The sequence below is a fragment of the Ovis aries genome, chromosome 18 (genome assembly GCF_016772045.2).
Source record: "Ovis aries strain OAR_USU_Benz2616 breed Rambouillet chromosome 18, ARS-UI_Ramb_v3.0, whole genome shotgun sequence".
NCBI classification, from domain to species: Eukaryota; Metazoa; Chordata; class Mammalia; order Artiodactyla; family Bovidae; genus Ovis; species Ovis aries.
In genome coordinates, this window is record NC_056071.1 from 43,554,099 (window position 1) to 43,572,813 (window position 18,715).

Genomic DNA, 18,715 nt, shown 5'->3' on the forward strand with positions numbered 1-18,715 from the left:
AACGGGCCATTATTTGCTGACCTCTGATTAGATGAATCCTAAAAGAAATCTGGCTATAAGCCATAAGCATTGTTTCATACATGGGAAACAATCCATTTCAAGAAGATTCATGATCAACAGTCAAAAACTAGTTTTTCCATAAACAAAATGTCCTCAAAAAAATAAATAATAAAAACACCAAAATACTGCCAAACTTTTATTCTGAAAGAAAATATTTCTGCAGGTGTTTCAGCCCTATGAGACATTCAACTAGAACTACTTGCTTTTTTTAAACTTTGTAGAATTCTCATTTATTAAGTGACATAACTAAATAATCACGCAATCTTAACAAAATGTATCAACTAAAAATATAGGAATCATACTATTCTAAAAGGGAATGATTACCTGTGTTTTAGGAAACTCTAAATCATCCTGTTAATAAAGGTAAGTCTTTTTGTGAGCTTAGTGTAAAGGAACTTCCACTCTGGCACTACCTAGCTTTGTCCCATTCAAGTACAGTTTCTATCTGTTTTTCCTGTTTTAGCTCCTTCTGAACTAGACTTGGACAATTCACATAGCTATTCGAGTCTGTGTCTCATCTCCCTCTCCATTTTTACATAGCCTAATTCATCTGACAGAAACTCACAAATCCACACAGAACTCAAAATATTTTATTAAAATGTAAGATAAAGAATTCTTACCTCTGGTTTTTTCATTATCTGGATACTGAACATGTGGTTTTTCATCGGGTATATAACAATAAGGACATCACCAAATTCTGTAGGAATAATTCCTCTCCTGTAGTCTCTAGTATGCTCTGACCAAACAATGTGCACTTCATCATTTCCTAAATGTCTCAACTGGAAAACCAAGAAAACAGTTCATAGTGCTTGAGAAAAGCCCTGTGAATACTGTCATACAGCTACTAACAACATACTAGAAAAAGATTAAAAGGCAAAGAAATTTTAAAAATATTTTTAAAACTTCACTTGACCATTTCTCACAACATGCAAAACACAAACACTCAAAAAGATGTTAGGAGATGCTGCAGAAGACCAGATAATTTTCAACTGTCTACAGTCAATGGGAAACAGAGAAATTAGATTAAAAAAGATTCACATACAGTCCACTCTTCTTAACCAGCAATTGCACCAATTTTCCACTACCAAACCTTTCCAAAAATTGTTTAAAAGAGTGTTTTAAAAAGTGACTGATTTAAGACTGTTCTTTTTTTCTGACCACTCTCTGGAAGTGCTTATGACTGAAAGTGAAAGGGACTAAAGGAGGCAACAGGAAGAGAAGTAAAAGAAGTAAATAATTCATAAATTACCTTTGGAGTAAGAGAAAGTTGATTATACTCAGCTTAACAAATTTATTTCCAGGTTTTCTTTGCCTATGAAATTTTGCCTATGAAGGTGTTCTTGGCAATCAGAGTTAACATTATGTTCATTAAAATTATAAAAAGTATCTAAAAGAGTTCTACTAACTTATTAGAAAAATTAACTTAATATCCATCAGTACTGAATTTTCTTCAAGGAAATATGTTTAAACATGTATTTTAATATACAGTTTGGTTATCTTGGTACATTTATTGATTCTGCCACTGCAAACATTTGAGTCCATTATTGGTGCCTAACTCACGGGTTTTTCAATTACCTTCAGATAACTTGAGATACTGTAGACAGAAATGTGTGCAAGAGAAAATTAGGGTAAGTGTTGTCAATATTCTTAGTATGAACTAAAATACAGGCAATTTCTGTTTTTGAAATAGTGATTTATTTTGGCTTACTTACTACACGGCAGGATTACAAACGTGTGATTCAAACAAACAAAGGAATTAAGTTCAGTTAATAAAAGGTTCTCTTCTGTCATCCTTTAACCTTGGAGTTCTTAATCTGGGTTCAAAGGAATCTATGTATTTTGCAAATTCTATGTATTTTTCTGAGAAGAGTCTATCATATAGGACTGCTGCTGCTGCTAAGTCGCTTCAGTCGTGTCCGACTTTGTGCGACCCCATAGATGGCAGCCCACCAGGCTCCCCCGTCCCTGGGATTCTCCAGGTAAGAACACCGGAGTGGGTTGCCATTTCCTTTCTCCAATGCATGAAAGTGAAAAGTGAAAGTGAAGTCACTCAGTTGTGTCTGACTCTTCGCGACCCCATGGACTGCAGCCTACCAGGCTCCTCCATTCATGGGATTTTCCAGGCAAGAGTACTGGAGTGGGGTGCCATTGCCTTCTCCGTCATACAGGACTAGGTAACACACAAAAAAGCCAAGAACCAATGTTCTAGCGGTTCTTAAAAGTCCCCAACACCAATCTATCTAGAAAATCCTAATCGCTATGAATAAAATTAAGTATGTGAAAACACAAGGTAAATCCCTGAACTTTAAAATTTATATTCCTAAGTAAGAAACGTCCTCTCTTCTATTATAAGATAGTGCCAGCTATTACTCTAAAGACAGTGCCTAGTTAAATCTATAGAGCAGGATCTATTATTTTCAAAATATAGAGATTTTTATTTTCGTTTAGAGAAGACTTTTCTTTAGGTTTAAGTGGATTAAAGTTTCTTTTTGGAAAACATAAATGTGCTCATTGCCCTAAATACATGATGACAGACCTCAAACATCAAAACAATGTTCATTTCAAGTTTTAATTATCATTATTTACAACAAACACATACACACACCTTGAATGATATACATGCACAGGTTGGGCTTTGTGACATTTTTAAAAACCAAAAAAGATTACACAACTCAGAAAAGCTATGGCTCTATAATTTCATTTTTTAATCAAAATACTTTAAAAATATCCTTCCTATACAGCCATCCCCATGTGTCAGCTTCCCTAATAGGTTTATGTTAACTGAATACAAAAGAAATGTGAAATAAATTTAACCAGGAGGGATGATCCAATCTAATTTTGATACATTAATGTCATATGCTGTACATGTTACAATAGCAGCCAGATCTAATACTAAGCTCCAGGCTATACTGAGATTTCCAAATGGCAGATTGTTCTAAGTGATATCAAGTATAATTGAAGTAATAAACGATAGTAAAAGCTGAGCACACTGTCAGGAAGAATTTAAGTATTTACTTTTTAAAATTAAATGAGTTAGGTTAGGAAAGACAAGACAACTGAAATAATGCAGGTCTCAATTTACAGAAAATTCCTTTTATTTATCTGCTACATTAACCCTTGAACTCTTGCCAAAGCTATCTATAATTTCTAGTGCCCACTTATCTAAAGAAATGAGAGAAAAGGGCAACTGTAGTTTTATTTTATAATGAAAGTTTGTCTTCAAATATCTACCACAGAGTATTAGAAGTCTGTTATGGAAGTTTAACAGAAAAGAATAATTTTTTACAAAAATACTGTAATGCAGATATTTGTGGCATAGAACCATGCATATAACAAAGTCATTCAGAACATGTTGAGTCATTTTAACGAAAAAGCTTCAAGTACATCCCTTATCATTATATCCAAATGCTAAAAAAGTAAGTATTTTATGCTGTTATGGTGAGGCATGTTTTTATATCTTTGTCTTTAAAAACCTGTTATATAAAATTAACTAAATTACTAATTATCATTATATAACAGACAAATGGAGAAATTGCTAATCACTACCATGTATCTTGGAGGTTTTTAAAGACTGCTGAAAATAAGAATTTTGAGTGGTTAACAGTTAATGGAAATTTCTGAAGTGTGTTTGACATTTGACATAAATATTTTATATAGCATTTTATATTTTAAATTATTTTATCTATACCTTATCTTATAAGGATTTAAAGGATTGTGTATTATGTACTGGTTTCTCTCTGGGCTTCCCAGGTGGCATAGTGGTAAAGAATCTGCCCGCCAATGCAGGAGACACAGGAGACTTGGGTTCGATCCCTGGAGGAAGAAATTGCAACCCATTTCAGTATTGTTGCCAGGAAATGCCCATGGACAGAGGAGCTTGTCCGTGGGGTCACAAAGAATCAGACATGACTGAACATGCATGTAATTATGTATACTGAGAAAGTTTTTCTATATACTGAAAACTCACAAAGGAATTCCTACCTGCGTATTTTTGTACCCATATGCCAATCACTTCTGAAATAGAGTATAAGAATTCTATATATGGGATAGGTCTGTTAAAATGATTGACAAGCAAAATACTCTTCCAAATTCACTTTGACTGCTATTGAAGTCATTTTGGAATTCAAGGTATATAACATAAGCTGCAGATTATCATCATCAATTTATGAAGACAAAATGGTTAAGTTTACCAACATTCATTTTCCTGATTATCTCAGTTTACTGATATTTCTACTAAATTTTGGTGTGTGGAACAGAACAATATCAAATGTGGAATGTGCTCAGTCACTCAGTTGTGTCCGACTCTTTGCGACCCCATGGACTCCTCTATCCATGGAATTTTCCAGGCAAGGATACTGAAGTGGGTTGCCATTTCCTGCTCCAGGGGATCTTCCAGACTGAGGGATCAAACCTGAGTTTCTTATATTTGCTGTACTGGCAGGCAGATTCTTTACCACTAGTGCCACCTGTGAAAGAGAATATAATATCTACATATGCTCTAATACAACCAAGGCTACTTCCTTTGTTCTGTACACTCAATTATTCTCTGCATTTTTACAACACTGACTTAAGTGGAAGCTGCAGTCAATTCAAACCCTTAAGCCTTTTTCTTAGAAACTTTCTTTTAAGTAGGTACAACTGACTACTAGAACTACAGCTCTTAATAAATTTTATCTTACCAGGTTCTGATTATCTTTAAGCGTATCAGGGTCTTTTGTTAGCATGATTCTTCTATTTAACACGTTGGCTCTGACTTTTCTAGATTTGGATTATCTTTAAAATCAAAATTTTGTGTCTTTATTTAGATTTTGGATAAAAATGTCAAAAGGGACAGATCTGGGTAGGAGGCTTATAGCAAGTCATTACAGATGTCCTTCTTAGTTAAATGAATATCCAACAGTTACTAAATGTTTTCTATTCTAAGTGCTCTGTGATAATTTATTTAATGTTCACAACAATGCTATAAGGTAAGTATAACTATTATTAACCTTATTTTTATATGTGAGGAATTGAGGCTTAAAAAGACAAAGTTATATAACTAGTGTGGCAGAGCCAGGATTGAAACCCAAGCAGGTTAGTTTCAGAAACCACATTTTAACCACCTCTATACATTGCCTCTCATTAAATAATTAATTTATGTCTCTAGATATAATTACACAATCAGTCAATAATATACTTATTGAACTATTATTAAGACCACATTTCTTCAACCTGTCCACAACAAACGACTTAGTTAAATGCTTTATACTGTGTATGGCCTTCCCTGATGTAGTAATCCTATTAAAACAAATTAAGTTACTTTGATGTGATTTGTTATGGTGAACTCATGCTAGCTCCTAGTGATCACTACTTCATTACCTAAGTGCTCACAAACCATCTGTTTAATAATCCTATTTTGCCGGGCACTGACATGGAGCTCATGAATGTTAGTAATTTTTGTACTTGGTGGCCTGTTCCACGTCCTTTATGAAAATCAGATGTTTGCCTATCAACAACAGTGTTTCTCATTTTCCATGATTATCAGGAGAGATTCCAGAGTTAATTCTAGATTTCCTCGGTTGAAAACCATTCATTTGATGCTGGAGACTAAAATTCAGGTAATGTAACTATCATCTCTTTTACAAAATCAGCTTATCCCCTGATGTCCCTATTTCTATTAAAAGCAGGTTGGGAAGATCTCTATTGGGAAGATCTCTTGGAGAAGGAAATGGTAACCAACTCCAGTATTCTCACCTGGAGAATCCCATGAACAGAGGAGGTTGGCGGGCTACAGTCCATGGGGTTGCAAAGGGTCTGATACAACTGAGCAACTACACTTATAGCATCTCTAAAAAGCTCATAAAAAATTTAAAATGTATTATATTCCATTTTTGTACTTTCCTTCCTAATGCCTCTACTGTTGCTCTACATAAGATGTAGTCATCCTAACAGCTGGACTAGTTCTTGAGTTCCTAAAAGGCCTCCCCCCTCTCTTTCCTCTCTACCTTCTTTCAAACACTGGCAAATACTAAGAGCCAAATGCACTGTGAAAATGTTAAGTCGCTCAGTAGTGTCCCACTCTTTGTAGTCCCATGGACTGTAGCCTACCAGATCCTCCTGTCCATGGAATTCTGGAGTGGGAAGCCATTCCCTTCTCCAGGGACTGAACTTAACGTCTCCTACATTGGCAGGCAGATTCTTCACTGTCTGAGCCACCAGGGAAGCACTGTACCAGCTACTGGAGATACAGTGGTGAGGAAAAACAGACGTGTTTTCTTTTCTCACAAAGCTTTACGTTCAGTGGAGTGAAAGTAAAAAACTATTCAATTAATGAATAATCAACAGTATAGACAATGATATAAATATACTTCTCTGAATGCAAAAAACAAAGACAACTCAACTATAATGGCATTGGAAGAATGCATAGAAGATAATTAAGTTAAGGCAGTTACTTCAGGGGATTAGTGGTATATGTGTAGAAACTGAAACTGAGTTAGTACTCACTGTCCCAAGCCCTTCATTCTTTGCCCCTCATCTTCATATGTAGCAAAACATAAACTAACATATACTCTTCAACCATGTGAAAAAATATAATCTCATACATTTTCACAACTCACTTGCTGTCTGGATCATTCATTCCTCGTAATTAGGAAAAGCTTCTTGAAGCAATAGGAACAGCATCTAGTATTATAATACTTTAGCAGAGTGGACACTTGATAAATATGCTATTAAAAAGATAATACCACAGTACTTAGCAATTTTTTTCCTACAATTACATAGTGTACAGCATAAAAATAAAATTACCTGCACTTATGGCTTTACGACTTCCCTGGTGGCTCAGACGGTAAAGGGTCTGCCTACAATGTGGGAGCCCCTGGTTCGATCCCTGGGTTGGGAAGATCCCCTGGGGAAGGAAACGGCAACCCACTCCAGTATTCTTGCCTGGAAAATCCCATGGACGGAGGAGCCTGGTTGGCTACTGTCCATGGGGTCAGAAAGAGTTGGACACGACTGAGTGACTTCACTTCATGGCTTTACTTAAATATACCATTTAGATGGTGATAAGTGCTTAACAATATAAAATAGGGTAATGTGGTAGTGTTACTAGGTAGAGAGGGCTTCCTTAGCTCAGATGGTCTGGAGAGGTCTCTCTGAGGAACTGTCATGTGAATCTGAGAACAGAATAATGCAGATGAGGAAGCGTGTGTGTGTGTGTGACTGTGACTGTGTATGTAAGTTGCTGTGTGTGTTTGTGTAAGTTGCTCAGTCGTGCCCGACTCTTTTCCACTCTATGGAGTGTAGGTCACCAGGCTCCTTTGTCCATGGAATTCTCCAGGCATGTATACTGGAGTGGGCTGCCATTCCCTCCTCCGAGGAGAAAGCCTGATGAGGTGGCAAAAGAGCATTTCAATGGAAAGAAACAGTAAGTGAAAAGCCCAAGTTGGGAATGAGCTCGATGTGATGGCAGGTTAGAATGATAGCTAGTGAGGCCAGGTTCTGGTAAATGAAAAGGAAAGTGACAAGAGATGAGATTGAAGAAGTAGGCAGGCAAATAGCCACATCTTGTAGGGCATGGAAGGCCATGGTAAGGAATTAGTTTAATCTATGTGCAATGAGAAGCCACTGCTATACCATCCAAATTAAACCAGCCACAGTGATAGGATAAATTTACTCTGAACCATTTATATTTCCTGGTTTCTCTATCTTCGATTCTTATCATCAGGAGTATATTTATAGAAACTGGGTTAAAGGTGTTTGTCATTCAGTTGTATCCAACTCTTTGTGACCCTGTGGACTGTAGCCTGCCAGGCTCCTCTGTCCATGGAATTTTCCAGACAAGAATACTGAATACTGGAGTGAGTTGCATTTCCTTCTTCAGGGGGAATCTTCCTGACCCAGGGATGGAACCTCCATCTCCTGCACTGCAGGCAGATTCTTTACCACTGGGGTTAAAGGTAGAGTTTTTTATATTAAAATTATTTTATATAATGTGGCTAAATTTGGGACTAAAATGATGTATATAATTCCATAGAATTATTAACTATTACATTAATTACACTTTTACTAACACAATGAAAAAATTTTTATTATTCCTTCAATTTGTTTTCCATTTTCCAGACTATACTAGAATAGAGTTCTTTGGAAAATGAAGTATTTTAATTCTATTTCTAGATAAAATCCAGAAAAATAGATTTAAAGTTAAAATCAGACCAAGCAGTTTTATAAAGCTCATTTACTTGCGAAACTATTGTGACCAAATTTCAAAACAGAAAAGAACTGCTGTCCAAGACACTAACAGTGTTTCAGAGGGAACTGACTTAAATAAAGTGCTTCTTTCCCCTCTTTTGGGGGGTCCAGGAAATGAAAGATAGGCTAGAGAGTCCAACTAAGTAGGTTACAATTATCTCAACTTGATCTTCATCAAATTCCTAAAAGGGTGATTCAGCTACCTATGAAGCAGAGTATCAGCAAGTGGCTAGAACAAGGAGACAGAGGAAATGAGACAAGCTCCTGTGAACACTTTATACCAATGCTTGCAGCACTTTTGATTTTTAGGGGTGAATAAACTCAGTTAAGTGGAAATTATTTTTAACCATTTTCTGTCAATCTTCCTCAGGTAGAGATAATTTACAGAACAGAAGGTTGGACTGGAGTTACATCAAGATTCTTAATATGGTGGTGTAATATTTCTAAGACAGACTACTTTGTAGACTGAATGCTTGGTTAATTTGTTAAAAAAAAAAAAAAAAAAAAAGAATAGCTAGTCCATGTTGTAAAAATTCTGTTGCTCTCATTTTGATCCTTGAAAAAGCCTTTCTTGACAAGAAATAAACAGCTACACTTATTTACCTTTATTTACCAAAGATATTTACCTCTAATTCTAAGAACATAAAATGCTTAAAAATAATCTATAGAACTACCATATGATAGTTTAAATAAAAAGTAAAAACCAAAATTAGTTTCTATAAAATAGATATAAATGATTTTCTCCTATCAAGTTTAAAACAAAGAACCAGAGTCATAAATAATTCTACCTTGCCAGAGGCACAGCTATTTCTTTATACTGACTGTCGAGTATCTAATTTAATTAGAGGTATTAAACTCCATGCTGAGGTCAACAAGCCTTACTTCCTTCAATATTACACTTCAACCAGTGCTCATTAATGTGTCTACTGAATGGATTAACACACCTAAAGATATATGTACAAAGGAAAGGGGGACAACCTAATGATATCCAATTGTTCATTTGTAATAGGACACATGTTCTAGGCCTCAACTTATTACCACTAATGTGGAATTTATTAAATTCAGGAGAAAAAATACCAATACAGAAAGTGATTTTTTTATTAAGGAGAACTGGTATAAGACAACTAGTTTCTATGATGAAGTTTAAGCATTTAACCTTTTATTAAAAAGAAATTGATACTATAATAGAGCTAAAATATAAGCTTGTTACTTAGAAAAATCTTACATACTAGGACTCTGAAGAGCACTGAGCAGAGAAAATAGGTAAAAGGAAATCTCATATAGAGAGCAATAAATATAAAGCTTTTTTGATATCTATGAAAAGAACATTTAGAATAATTTATACTGAATTATATAACGGGGTAAATTTTTCCTCTCTACTGAATTAAGTGAAATATTGCATCAATTTAGTTCCACCTTGATAGAGTAGATTTTGTTTAAGATTACTTAAATTACTACTGGAGAAAACAAGAGAACTATACCTTCCAAAATGATACCACTTTATTACATATTGTTTATAATTTTGACAGGTTTTGTTTTTATATGGTATTTTGTTTTTATATGTGAAAGAAGTGATATTTTGAAGATTTTTCACTACAACAAACAAACTCCTAAAATGCTTTAGGTTAAAAAAGCCTATCTAGCCAGGATAATTTTCTTCAATAAAACAGGTATAGTTACTTTACCAACTAACATAACAGCATGCTTGCATTATAAATTTTAAAATGATAAACATATGCTTACATTTTTATTTTTTTCTACCTATCTACCTACCTATTTATATATTTATCCTGGCTGCACCACACAACATGTGAGATCTTAGTTCCCTGACCAGGAATTGAACCTGTGCTCCTGCTTTGGAAGTGCAGAATCTTAACCACTGGACCACTATGGAAGTCCCCTGTATTTTTAAAAGTTATAATACTTCTTACATTTCAGTACTAAACAACTGGGAAATTATGCCATGTATCTGCCTTCATTTTTTTTTTTTAATAATTTGGGGAAAAAAACCCACTAAATAATTAGAAAAAAAATACCTGTCCTATTCCACTTGGTAAATTGTTAAAATATACAATTTTACATGTCTAATTAATTAACTTAAAAGGAGAGAAAAACTAAAATTTCTGTCTAAGGTGTTGTGTCAGCAAAATCGTGGACCAAGGAATTGTTTCTTTAGAGATGCTGAAAAAACACAATCTTATATACAGAAAACCCTGATTCTACAATAAAATCTGTTAGAACTAATATATGAATTCAACAAATACAAAATTAACACACAAAAAGCTGCATTTTTAACAGAAGAGGAAATTGTAAAAACAATTCAATTTTTAACACATTAAAATAAAATATTAGCATAAATTTAAGGAGGAGAAAGATGTTGAAAACTACAAAATATTGCTGAAAAAATATGAAAGACTACATAAAAAAATGGAAACATTTCCCATATTCATGGATTGAATATTATTAAAATGACTACTAAAGTGATCTAAAGAGTCAGTGCAATCCTACTGAAATCCCAACAAGGTTTTTCACAGAAATAGAAAAACCAATCTTAAAATTCATACAGAATCTCAGGTGACTATGAATAATAAAAACAATCTTGAAAAAGAGGAATGAAGTTGTAGAATTCTTATTACTTGATTTCAAAACTTACTCCAAAGCTATAGTAATTAAAGCATTAATTAAAGCAAAAGGACATTCAGACCAATGGAATAGAATAGGGAGTTCAGAAAGTTTTACATAGATGACCAACTGATTTTTGACAAGGGTGCCAAGACCACTCACTAAAGGAATGCGTAGTCTTTTAAACAAACATTAGTGCAACAAATGAATAGCCACATGTAAAGGAATGAACCAGACTTGTACCTCATACTCTACAGAAAAAAATAACTAAAAATGGATCCAAAACATAAACATAAAAGCAAAAATTAAAATACTCTTAGAAGAAAACACATGGGAAAATATTCACGACATCGGATTTAGCAATGAATTCTTGGATTCAGAAGCAACAAAAGAGAACATAGATAAACTGAACTCCATCAAAATAAAACTTCTGTGCATCAAAGGACACTATCAAGAGAGTGAAAAGACAACCTACAAAATGGGAGAAAGTATTTGCTAGTTATATATGTGATAAGACAGTAACACCTAAAATATATAAAGAACTCCAATAACATAACCAGAAAATTACAAGCAACCTAATTTAAAAAATGGGTGGAAGGAAAAAAAAAAAAAAAAGGGTGGAAGAGCTGAATGGACATTTCTCCAAAGAAGATATACATATGGCCAATAAGCACATGAAAAGATGCACATCATTATTCAAAAGGGAAATGAAAGTCAAAACCACAGACAGTATAACACTCTGCACCTATTAGGATTAGCTGATAACAAGTAATGGCAAGGATGCAGAAAACCTGGAACTTTTGTGCACTGGCTAGTGGAAACGTTAAATGGCACAGTCAGTTTGGAAAACAGCTGGACAGTTCCTCAGAAAGCCAAACATATAATTTCCATGTTACCCAGCAATTCCACTCATTAGTCTATACACCTAAAAGAACAGAAAATAGGAATTCAAACAAAACCTGCATGACAATGTTCACTGCAGCATTATTCACAATAGCTAAAAAGTGGAAACAACCCAGTATCTATCAATAGATATATGGACAAACAAAATGCACATACATATCGTGGGATACTATTCAGTCACAGAAAGGATGAAATTCTGACATGCTTCAACATCAATGAAGCTTGAAACTATTATGCTAAATGAAATCAGACACAAAAGGAGAAATACTATATTATTCCAACTTATTATATAGGATATCTAGAATTGGAAAATTAAAAGAGAAAGAAAGCAAATTAGAAGTTACTAAGGGCTGGGTGTAGGTGGTAATGAAGAGTTATTGTTAATGGATATAGAGTTCTGTTTGGGAGGATAAAGTTCTGAGATTTCCAGTTTCCAGCCTGGCAAGTAAGAACAGAAGTTAACACACTGTCCTACCAACAAGTAAAAAGCTGAACAACTGAAAATTCAACTATAGTACTCTTCTTAGATCAGAGAAGTGAGGTCATAGGGAAAATATGCAAAAAAAACCCCCCAAATTGGATAGGCAAATATGATGAATAACAATTTAACAGAGCAGAAACCTCTGCAGGAACCAGTGCCAGAGCAGGAAAACCTGAGTTGTTGTTGACGAACTGCTGGAGACTCAGTGTAAATAAGAGTGACAGAATGAAGATCAAAACCAGAGTAAGATATGGCAGGGATATGGGAATTACAACTTTGATTAATATGCAAAGGGCACTAATGGAAAAAATAACATGCAAGAACAGATGGATAATATAAGGATAGAGATGGACATTCTCAGAAAGAAAAAAATGATGCTAGAGATAAAAAAGAACAATGTAAGTAAAATGAGGAAAGCCTCTGATGGGCTCATTTGTAAACTGGACAAGGCTGAAGAATCTCTGAGCGTGAGGATATAACAACAGAAATTTCTGAAACTAAAAAGCAAAGAGAAAAAAAAACCCTGAAAAAAACCTCCCAATATCCAAGAACTGTGAGACAACTACAAAAAGTGTAAAATTTATGTGTAAGAGGAAAGAAAGAAATAGAAGCAACAGGATGGAGAATTGCCCCAAATTAATGTTAGACACCAAATAACAGATCCAGGAAGCTCAGAGAACACTAGCAGGATAAAAGGCCCCCAAACTACATCTAAGCATATCACATTCAAACCTCAGAAAATAACAGATGAAAAAGCCTTGGGAGAAGCCAGAAGGAGGAAAAACATTTTACCTATGGAGAAGCAAAGATTAAAAATTACATCTGACTTCTCTTAAGAAATGAAAGGAGGAACAGAATAGAATAAAATATTTAAAGGGCGGAGACAAAACTACTAATCTAGAATTCTATACCCTGTGAAATTATCCTTCACTAGTAAAGGAGAATAAAGACATTTTCAGACAACAGAAACTGAGGGAATTTGTTGCCAGCACACCTGCCTTATAAGAAATACCTTTTCAGAGAGAAGGGAAATGATACACGATAGAAATTTGGATTTGCATACAGAAAGGAAAAGCATCAAAGAATCAATAACCTGTGGCGGATTCATGTTGATGTAAGGCAAAACCAAAAAAAAAAAAATTGTAAGAGAAAAAAAAAGAATCAATAACTGAAGGCAAAATAAAAACTTATTTTTCTTATTCTTAATTGATCTAACACATAATAGTTTAAGGTAATAAATGGCAACAATGTATTTGATAATGTATGCTTATGTATATAAGAGCTTCCCTGGTGGCTCAGACAGTAAAGGATCTGCCTGCAATGCAGGGGACCTGGGTTCGATCCCTGGGTCAGGAAGATCCCCTGGCAAAGGGAATGGCAACCCACTTCAGTATTCTTGCCTGGAGAATTGCATGGACAGAGGAGCAGTGGGCTACAGTCCATGGGGTTGCGAAGAGTAGGATGCTACTGAGTGCCTAACACACTCATCTATATACACGGTTAAGTAAAAGTGAAATGAATGATACTGCAATGACACAGGGATAGGAGGGAAAAATTGGGCACATAGGTACTTTTAGTGAAGCATCATGTGTTATTTGAAAGAGGATTTAGTTATAAATGAATAGTACAAACTCTAGGGCAAGAACTGGAAAACAGTTTTTAAAAAAAGCACAAATGATATGCCAAGAAAAGAGAGAAATGGAATCATTAAAATGCTGTTATAACCACAAATGGCAGGAAAAAAATGTAAAGTACAAAATCAAAGAACAAGAGTAACAAATAGAAAATAATAACAAACATGGTAAATATTAGTCCAATTATATTAATAATCACTTTAAATGTCAATGATTCAAATACATAGAGACTGTCAGAGTGGATTTAAAAAAAAAAAGCCCTAACTATACGTTGTCTACAAGAAATCAACTTTAAATATAGAGACACATACAGATTCAAAGTAAACAGATGTAGAAAGATATACCATGATACCACCAATAAGAAAGCAGGAGTAGCTATACTAATTTCAGAGACAGCACACTTCAGAGCAAGGAAGATAACCCATGATAAAGGGGGGCATAACCTAATGATAAAGAGGTCAATATTTCAAGAAAACATAACCAATCCTAAGGTGTATGTACCTAACAACAGGGTGTCAAAATATGTGAGGCAAAAACTGACAGCACTGCAAGGAAAACAGAAGAATCCACTATTATAGTTGGAGACTTTAATACCCCTCTCAGGAAAGGAGAGATCTAGCAGGCAGAAAATTGGTAAGGATATAGTTGAACTTAACAGCTTCATCAATCAAGTGAGTATAATTGACATTTATAGACTATTTCATTCAACAATAGCAGATTACACATTCTTCCCAGACTCGCACACAACATTCACCAGATAGACTATACTTGGGCCATAAAACACACCTTAACAAATTAAAAAAATAGAAATCATATGATGTCTGCTCTTAGACCACAATGGAATTAAACTAGAAATCAATAACAAAAAGATAGCTGGTAAAGCCCCAAATGCTTGGAAATTAAACAGCACAGTTCTAAGCAACACATAGGTCAAAAAATATTTTGAAATAAATGGAGAAGTTCTGAAAATCAATGTTTGTGATGGCTGTACCACACTGTAAATGTACTTTATGACAAAGAACTGTACATATTAAAATGATTAAAATGATAAATTTTGTTTTATATACATATTTTACCACAATAAAAATTTCTGTGCTTATAAATGAAACTATTAGTATTTAAGGTTTAATCCCTCAATATACTCTAATATATCTAATACTTAAAAATTTCACCATTTAGAGTATAATTTTAATTAGAACTCAACCATTTAACTATTCTTAAATGGTGTTAACACATTTCCAAAATTAATTTTGCTATGATAATGGATTGTTAAACATCCATTTCAGATTCTTCTTAAATAATTAAGGAAGACCTTTGTGACTGCTGTGAAGAAAATAAGAAATCTTAATTTAAGACATTGCTATAAAGGTTGCAAAAATACAACTTCAAGTACCTTATAACCATCAGGTTTAATATATTGAAGTAAAAATATCCTACATAAGTTTCTTTAAAAAATTTTCAACAAAAAATGATATACTTTGTTCTGCTCTTATGTTTGCAATTGAAGATACTACTAATTTTAGACTCTGCTCTGGGGTTTAAAAGTTGTATCCACGGTTCTGTGAAAACGAGGATCACTGACAAGTTCTTAATGATTACAATAATTTATCTTTTTGCATTATACCCATAATTGTCTCTAATTTGGGTATGGCTTATTTTTATACAGATTTAAAATGAGAAGATGGAAGAAAGTGCTTAATTGAAGTTTTACACCAACCCAACTCTACCATTTTCTCGTCAGTATTTGTGTCTCATTCTGTATTACTAGAAGCTATATGCTAAGATACTCTATAGAAAATCTGTGACTAAATATACTTATCTTCCTAAGCATCAATTACCTATACCTTTACTATTCATTCCAATCTAATTAGCACCCATATATTAGTTATTCTAACCATTACTCATTTAGTAGGCAATTTCCAACAGTATTCTAAAATGTAAACAAAAAACATCAAGGGTATTAATTCAATCTTATAAAGTATTTGAGAGGAATTCTGAAGGTCCTTTTCAAAAGAGTATAAGTATGAAACTGTTTTCATAGGTTATTAATGAACTGTGATGAGCTCTGATATTAACTAACATAAGAGTATTGAGTAAAATGGTCTACTGTATTAAGCAGGTTACATTCAGCAGTGGTTTTGAATAAACTGAGGGATAGGAAAAAAAGAAGATGAAAGAAATGGTGGACAAGGTTTCACTTGAAAAATGTGTTTCTCCCTAAAAACACCAAACATGGATTGAGCACACACAATTTTATTCCAGGGTATGTCTGTGGTCACTAGAATGATGTTTGAATGCTGGCGTCAGCTACAGCAAAATGGTGGTGTAGGTTTTAAAAGACATGGGCCACTAAAACCATTTCACTGTACCTCTCATAAATCCTAAGGCAGTAAAATCTATTTTAATGAATTAAGACTTATTTTATCTGCTATATTTTTAGTTAAAATTTATTATAAAGCACATTTTAAATGCTTTATAATAATTTACATTTTCATTTTTTCCCTTTCCCTCAATCAATATAAATGTTACATCCATCTCTGTGTGGGGACGTGAATTATAATTTCACCAATCTGAACATATATAGTAGTTTTTCAATTTTTCAAATGCCCATTTTCTTGAAGGCAAATGCTTTTTTAAGACTATAACCGTCAATCATATCATTAAGGAAAACAGTTTACTCTGCAACAGTTTTTTACTGTTTTTTAAAACAGTACTAGGTGAAGAACAAAGTACTCAGAAATAGCTCTTAATCAATTAGATTTACTTGCTCACATATTTTACTAAGATTCTAACTCTGAGCACTTTTTTCCTTAGCACTTACTTTTTTGGTCAAAGAGTCATCAGAATCTGAAGGCATTCTTGTTGACACATGAAATATTACTTCAACTGTAGAGGTAGCAAAATACGGTGTGGTCAGTCCAGTGCTTTTATTTTTTTGTAGTCCTCCCATGAAACCACAATGGTTTGTAAGATTTACCTAGAAGCAATGAAAAGACACATAATGTTTATTAACAAAACCAAACTAAACTCACTACGGAGAAAGACTCAAGTCTCTCACTTTGCAAAAAATATGGGGAATGAAGTCTTTTGCATACTACCAACCATGGCTTGTTCCAGAATTATTAGTTAGAACTATTCTATACCCTGGTAGATCTTGTTAAGTATCTGAAGATCTCTAATTAGTAGGAACTAATTAGCAAAAGAATCAACTGCTGAGTGCAGCCCACTAGGTTGTTAGGCTGCTGTTGCTGCTAAGTCGCTTCAGTTGTGTCCGACTCTGTGCAACCCCATAGATGGCAGCCCACCAGGCTCCCCCGTCCCTGGGATTCTCCAGGCAAGAACACTGGAGTGGGTTGCCATTTCCTTTCTCCAATGCATGAAAGTGAAGTTGCTCAGTCGTGTCCGACTAGTAGTGACCCCGTGGACTACAGCCCACCAGGCTCCTCCATCCATGGGATGTTGTTAGGCTATTAGGTGTTAAATTGTAAAGGCTGTAGGGGAGACATCAAGGGCAAAGAGTAAAAACCAAGTGGCAAAAATCAAGACTGGAAATGATCTGGGGAAAAGTTTAAAACAACAACAACAACAACAACAGTAATTTCAGTTTGATTAAATAATTACTTTGGTGTGACATATTTATTCATCAAAACTGGCTGCCTAATTATTAGTACCTATCATAGCCCAGAACAAAAATACAAAAATGTACACTTCAAATGCATTAAAAAATCTTCAAATTAATCTGTGCAAAGACTTTTAAATCTCTTTTTCCCAATTATGATATATTTAATATCAGGGTCATTTCACTGGACTTATTCGATGCACAGACCAGTAACTTGCTCATTGAAGAAAACCAAAGAAAATACTGTAAAGAAAAAACCAAAACTTAAACATGGCTTGTATCTCTCCATTCAGAGAAAACAGCTATATATATGCTTGTAAAAAACAAAATATAAATAAGTGCAAAGTAGACAGAGGATGAGATGGCTGGATGGCATCATCGACTCGATGGATGTGAGTTTCAGTGAACTCTGGGAGTTGGTGATGGACAGGGAGGCCTGGGGTGCTGCAATTCACGGGGTCGCAAAGAGTCGGACATGACTGAGTGACTGAACTGAACTGAGAGACTTACAAAAGCAAATTTCTGCATATTTGAACTAAACATATCTCTACTAGCAGTATATTTTACTAATGGCTGAATGTATAAATAACAAGTTAGCTGTCATTCCATTACCATAAGATTTCCTCATTTATAATGTTTAAAATTTATTTTTAACTCAGTAATACATTCACACAATTAAAAGTTCAAAAGCTACGTCAGTATTTTTTCTTCCATATTTCTCATCTCTAGCTACTCAGTTTCACTCTAACAAAGCAATCTCTTAAGTATGCTTCCAAAAATGTTCTCTATATACAATTAAATTTTAAAGGTATGTATGTGTGCGTGCACACACATACAACATAGATATACAATGTTCTGCAACTTGCCTTAGCGCACTTAAAACTTCTTGAAAAATACTCCTTATTAGTAACAGCCTAGTCATCTTTTTGTTTTTATGACTTCACAGAAGTCCCTTTTCTTGATGTACAATAATTTAGTGCCCTACTTGAAGGATATTTAGACTTTCCCAGTCTTTTGCTATTACAGTCAATGCTGCACTGGATAACACTGAACACATATCATGCTGCGTTTGTGAAAGTAGATCTGTAGGACAGTCAAAAGTGGAAATTTAAGTCAAAGGACATGTGCATTTCTGATTTTGAAACCCACTACCAAATTGCTCCCTGTAGA

At 34.3% G+C, this 18,715-nt stretch overlaps 2 protein-coding genes across 13 annotated transcripts in view; both read right to left on the reverse strand.

Annotated features, from left to right (window-relative positions):
• Nucleotides 1–18,715, reverse strand: part of LOC114109112 (large ribosomal subunit protein uL18-like) — a 638,969-nt gene that overhangs the window by 138,784 nt on the left and 481,470 nt on the right. The window lies entirely within an intron of this gene.
• RALGAPA1 (Ral GTPase activating protein catalytic subunit alpha 1) overlaps nt 1–18,715 on the reverse strand; it is a 201,085-nt gene that overhangs the window by 28,394 nt on the left and 153,976 nt on the right. For all 12 annotated transcript variants that reach the window (XM_004017895.6, XM_060401811.1, XM_060401806.1 and 9 more), the window contains 2 exons: nt 16,748–16,903; nt 681–839 (listed from right to left, as the gene is read on the reverse strand). In XM_004017895.6, the coding sequence (XP_004017944.2) occupies nt 681–839; nt 16,748–16,903 (315 nt within the window). The remainder of the gene's footprint in view (nt 1–680; nt 840–16,747; nt 16,904–18,715) is intronic.